This window comes from Mus caroli, chromosome 5 (genome assembly GCF_900094665.2).
Source record: "Mus caroli chromosome 5, CAROLI_EIJ_v1.1, whole genome shotgun sequence".
NCBI lineage: Eukaryota > Metazoa > Chordata > Mammalia > Rodentia > Muridae > Mus > Mus caroli.
The window spans coordinates 103,135,685-103,138,477 of record NC_034574.1 but is presented as its reverse complement, the minus strand read 5'-3'; the positions used below and the strand labels follow the sequence as shown (position 1 = coordinate 103,138,477).

At 49.6% G+C, this 2,793-nt stretch overlaps 1 protein-coding gene across 2 annotated transcripts in view; it reads right to left on the bottom strand.

Moving 5' to 3' along the window:
- Window positions 1–1,358, bottom strand: part of Ankle2 (ankyrin repeat and LEM domain containing 2) — a 25,010-nt gene extending 23,652 nt beyond the window's left edge. For both annotated transcript variants that reach the window (XM_021163181.2, XM_021163182.2), the window contains exon 1: window positions 943–1,358. In XM_021163181.2, the coding sequence (XP_021018840.1) occupies window positions 943–1,129 (187 nt within the window). In that variant the 5' untranslated portion in view covers window positions 1,130–1,358. The remainder of the gene's footprint in view (window positions 1–942) is intronic.
- Between the last annotated feature and the right edge of the window lie 1,435 nt (window positions 1,359–2,793).

The following is a 2,793-nucleotide window of genomic DNA, read 5'->3' as shown; positions in this document are numbered from 1 at the left end:
AGTGCTGGGATTAAAGGCGTGCGCCACCACGCCCGGCTCCTGTTCCCATTTCTTAAGCCACAAACAAACAAAAAACAAAACCCAAAACAAAAACACGAAAACAAAACCCCCAAGAAACCAACGACTGCTAAGAAAGGGTTGATATGAATGTCAGTGGTAGAAGACTTGTCAAGATGTGCCACGCCTTGAGTTTTATACCCAGCCCTAAGTAATTAAAAAAATGAAATTGTGTTTAAGTTCATAGTAGCAAATGGAGTCTCAGTTACCCGTAAGATCTTTTAGGGTTGGGTTATCTCTAAAGTTCTAAAGTTGAGTTAATGGATTAAAATGTCATTTTCCTTCTAGAAGAATTACTTTTCATCTTCCACTAAGAACTAGATTTAGGAGAAAGTGAGCGTTAGTGAAAAGTGGCTTCTTAGGAACACATACCTCGGGCTGGTGAAAGAGCACACCGACTGCTCTTCCGAAGGTCCTGAGTTCAAATCTCACAACCACATGGTAGCTCACAACAAGAGACCTGACGCCCTCTTCTGGTGCGTCTGAAGACAGCTACAGTGTACTTATTTATAATAATAAATAAGTCTTTGGGCGGGGGCCGACCGGAGTGAGCAAGTGGGGTTGACCCGAGCGAGCAGAGGTCCTAAATTCAATTCCCAACAACCAGATGAAGGCTCACAACTATCTGCACAGCTACAGTGTATACTCATAGGCATAAAATAAGTAAATCTTAAAAATAAATTTAAAAAACTCTAAAGAAATCTTAAAAAACAAAACACATACCTCGTAAACATGGGATTATAGTTTAGAGAGGTGGAGAGAAGAAAAGTGCTAACTGGGCTGTGGGTTCTCATCAAGAGTTTCCAAAATATCCGCGACAGGGTCCTACCGTATCCAGGGGGCGGGGAGAGTGAGGTTTTCCTCCCACGACTGACGCTGCCTTACCTGGCTCAGCGGCCACCGCTTCAGACGCGCTGGGCGGAGAAGAGAGCGTCCCGCAACGGTTCAGGTCCCGCGGCCGCTTCTCTAGCCGGCGGACCAGCCAGCGCACGGCGATGAGCAGCACCGAGGCGCCCAGGAGCTCCCAGGCCAGGGCCGCCCACTCCACCACAGCCAGCCGCTGCCACAGCATCGCCACCGCCGGCGCCGAGGCCTTGAGCGCGGCCGCCGCAGATGCAGCCTGTGCCGCTCCCGCCTCCGGCCCTCAGAAGACCGCTCGTTTCGCCGCCGGAGCCGCGACTGCCCCCAGGCCGCCTCCTCCGCCCGGCCGTGGTTAGACCAGGCGGGCTGCGCGCGCAGTGCGGAGGGTCCCGTTTCCCAACGATCAGGCTAGAACGCGGCCCGGAACGCAGCCTCAGGCGGCTCCGGAGGCAGCCCGGGGTCCTGATTAACGCGAGCGCAGCCCGGCAGTGGCGCGGGCAGCATGTCAGGGTCCTGAGTCGGACTCGGCGCGCTGCCTGGCGCGACTCGCTCTTCGGGTGCGCCGCCCCAAGTTGTTTCTTCGCCGCTGGAGAGCGAGAGCCGGCTCCTGGGTCACCCAGACTGTGTGCCATCCGGAAGCCAGCAGAGCTGGGGCCATAGTGCTTGACTGACAGGGGCTGAGGATGAATACGGCGGCCAGAAAGCCTAGCTCTGCCTCCTGTTGTTAATGGAGATTTTCTCTGGAATACAGGCAGAATGCCGATACCATGCTGACGGATAACGCGAAAGCCTACCTAGCACTGGGATTAAAGATGTGAGCCACCATGCCAGGCTGCTGATTATAATTTTTGAAGTCCTTTTCTAATCTTTTTTTTTTTTTTTTTTTTGAGTCTTAACTATATATCCCCAAACTGGCCTTATGCTGGAGATCTGCCTCCTTGAGCTCGCAGAAATGTGATTACAAGCATATGTCACCTTAATTTCTGCCTACAGATCATGAACTATGGAAGTCCGTGATGGTGTAGAGGCTTCTCACATGTACTCTGAGTGGTCTTCAGCAGGAAGGGTGCAGGCTGCTTATTTAGTAGGTCTTAGAAGGCAGAGTGGAGGATTGAGGCCTGTTCTGTTCAAATGTGTATCCTACCTCCTGCCAGTGAGAACTTGGTAAGACCAATTCTCACTATCCGGAGAGGGTGGCCTGAGGAATGGCCTAAAAAGGCCTGAGTGGAGGCCCCGACACGTTCAATTTACAAGTTACTAGCCAAGAGTCAGATATACACACCCTTCAGGTCATGTCTTCAGTTAAAGATGTTACTTAGTCCTCAGAACAGACTCAGGGAAGCCAAACTAGATATAAAAAAAAAAAAAAAAAAACCCAACCAGATGACTTGAGAAATGCTAAGATGAATTTCCAGTTATTTTTATAGCCCCAGGATTTAGCCAATTTAGATGTATTTCAGTATTTAGCTGGGTGTGGTGGTGCACATCTTTAATTCCAGACAGAAGCATGTGGATATCTGTGTTCGAGGCCACCCTGGTCTACAGATCCAGCCCAAGAGGCATCCAAGACTGAGTAGCTAAACCCTGTCTCAAAAAACCAAGATAAGTTAAATTTAATTATAGGCAGATGGGTAAAGTAGTATTAATTCCTTCAAGAAACAGGTACAGGAATATGTCATAGAGCAGTGGAGAACATCTTTTAATGTTTTGTCTTTTGTTTCATAATTGTGTTTATTTAAAGAGACCATGGGGGGTGGGGGGCTGAAAAGATGGCTCAGCGGGTTAAGATCACTAACTGCTCTTCCATAGGTCCTGAGTTCAATTCCCAGCAACCATATGGAGGCTCACAACCATCTGTAATGGGTTCTGATGCCC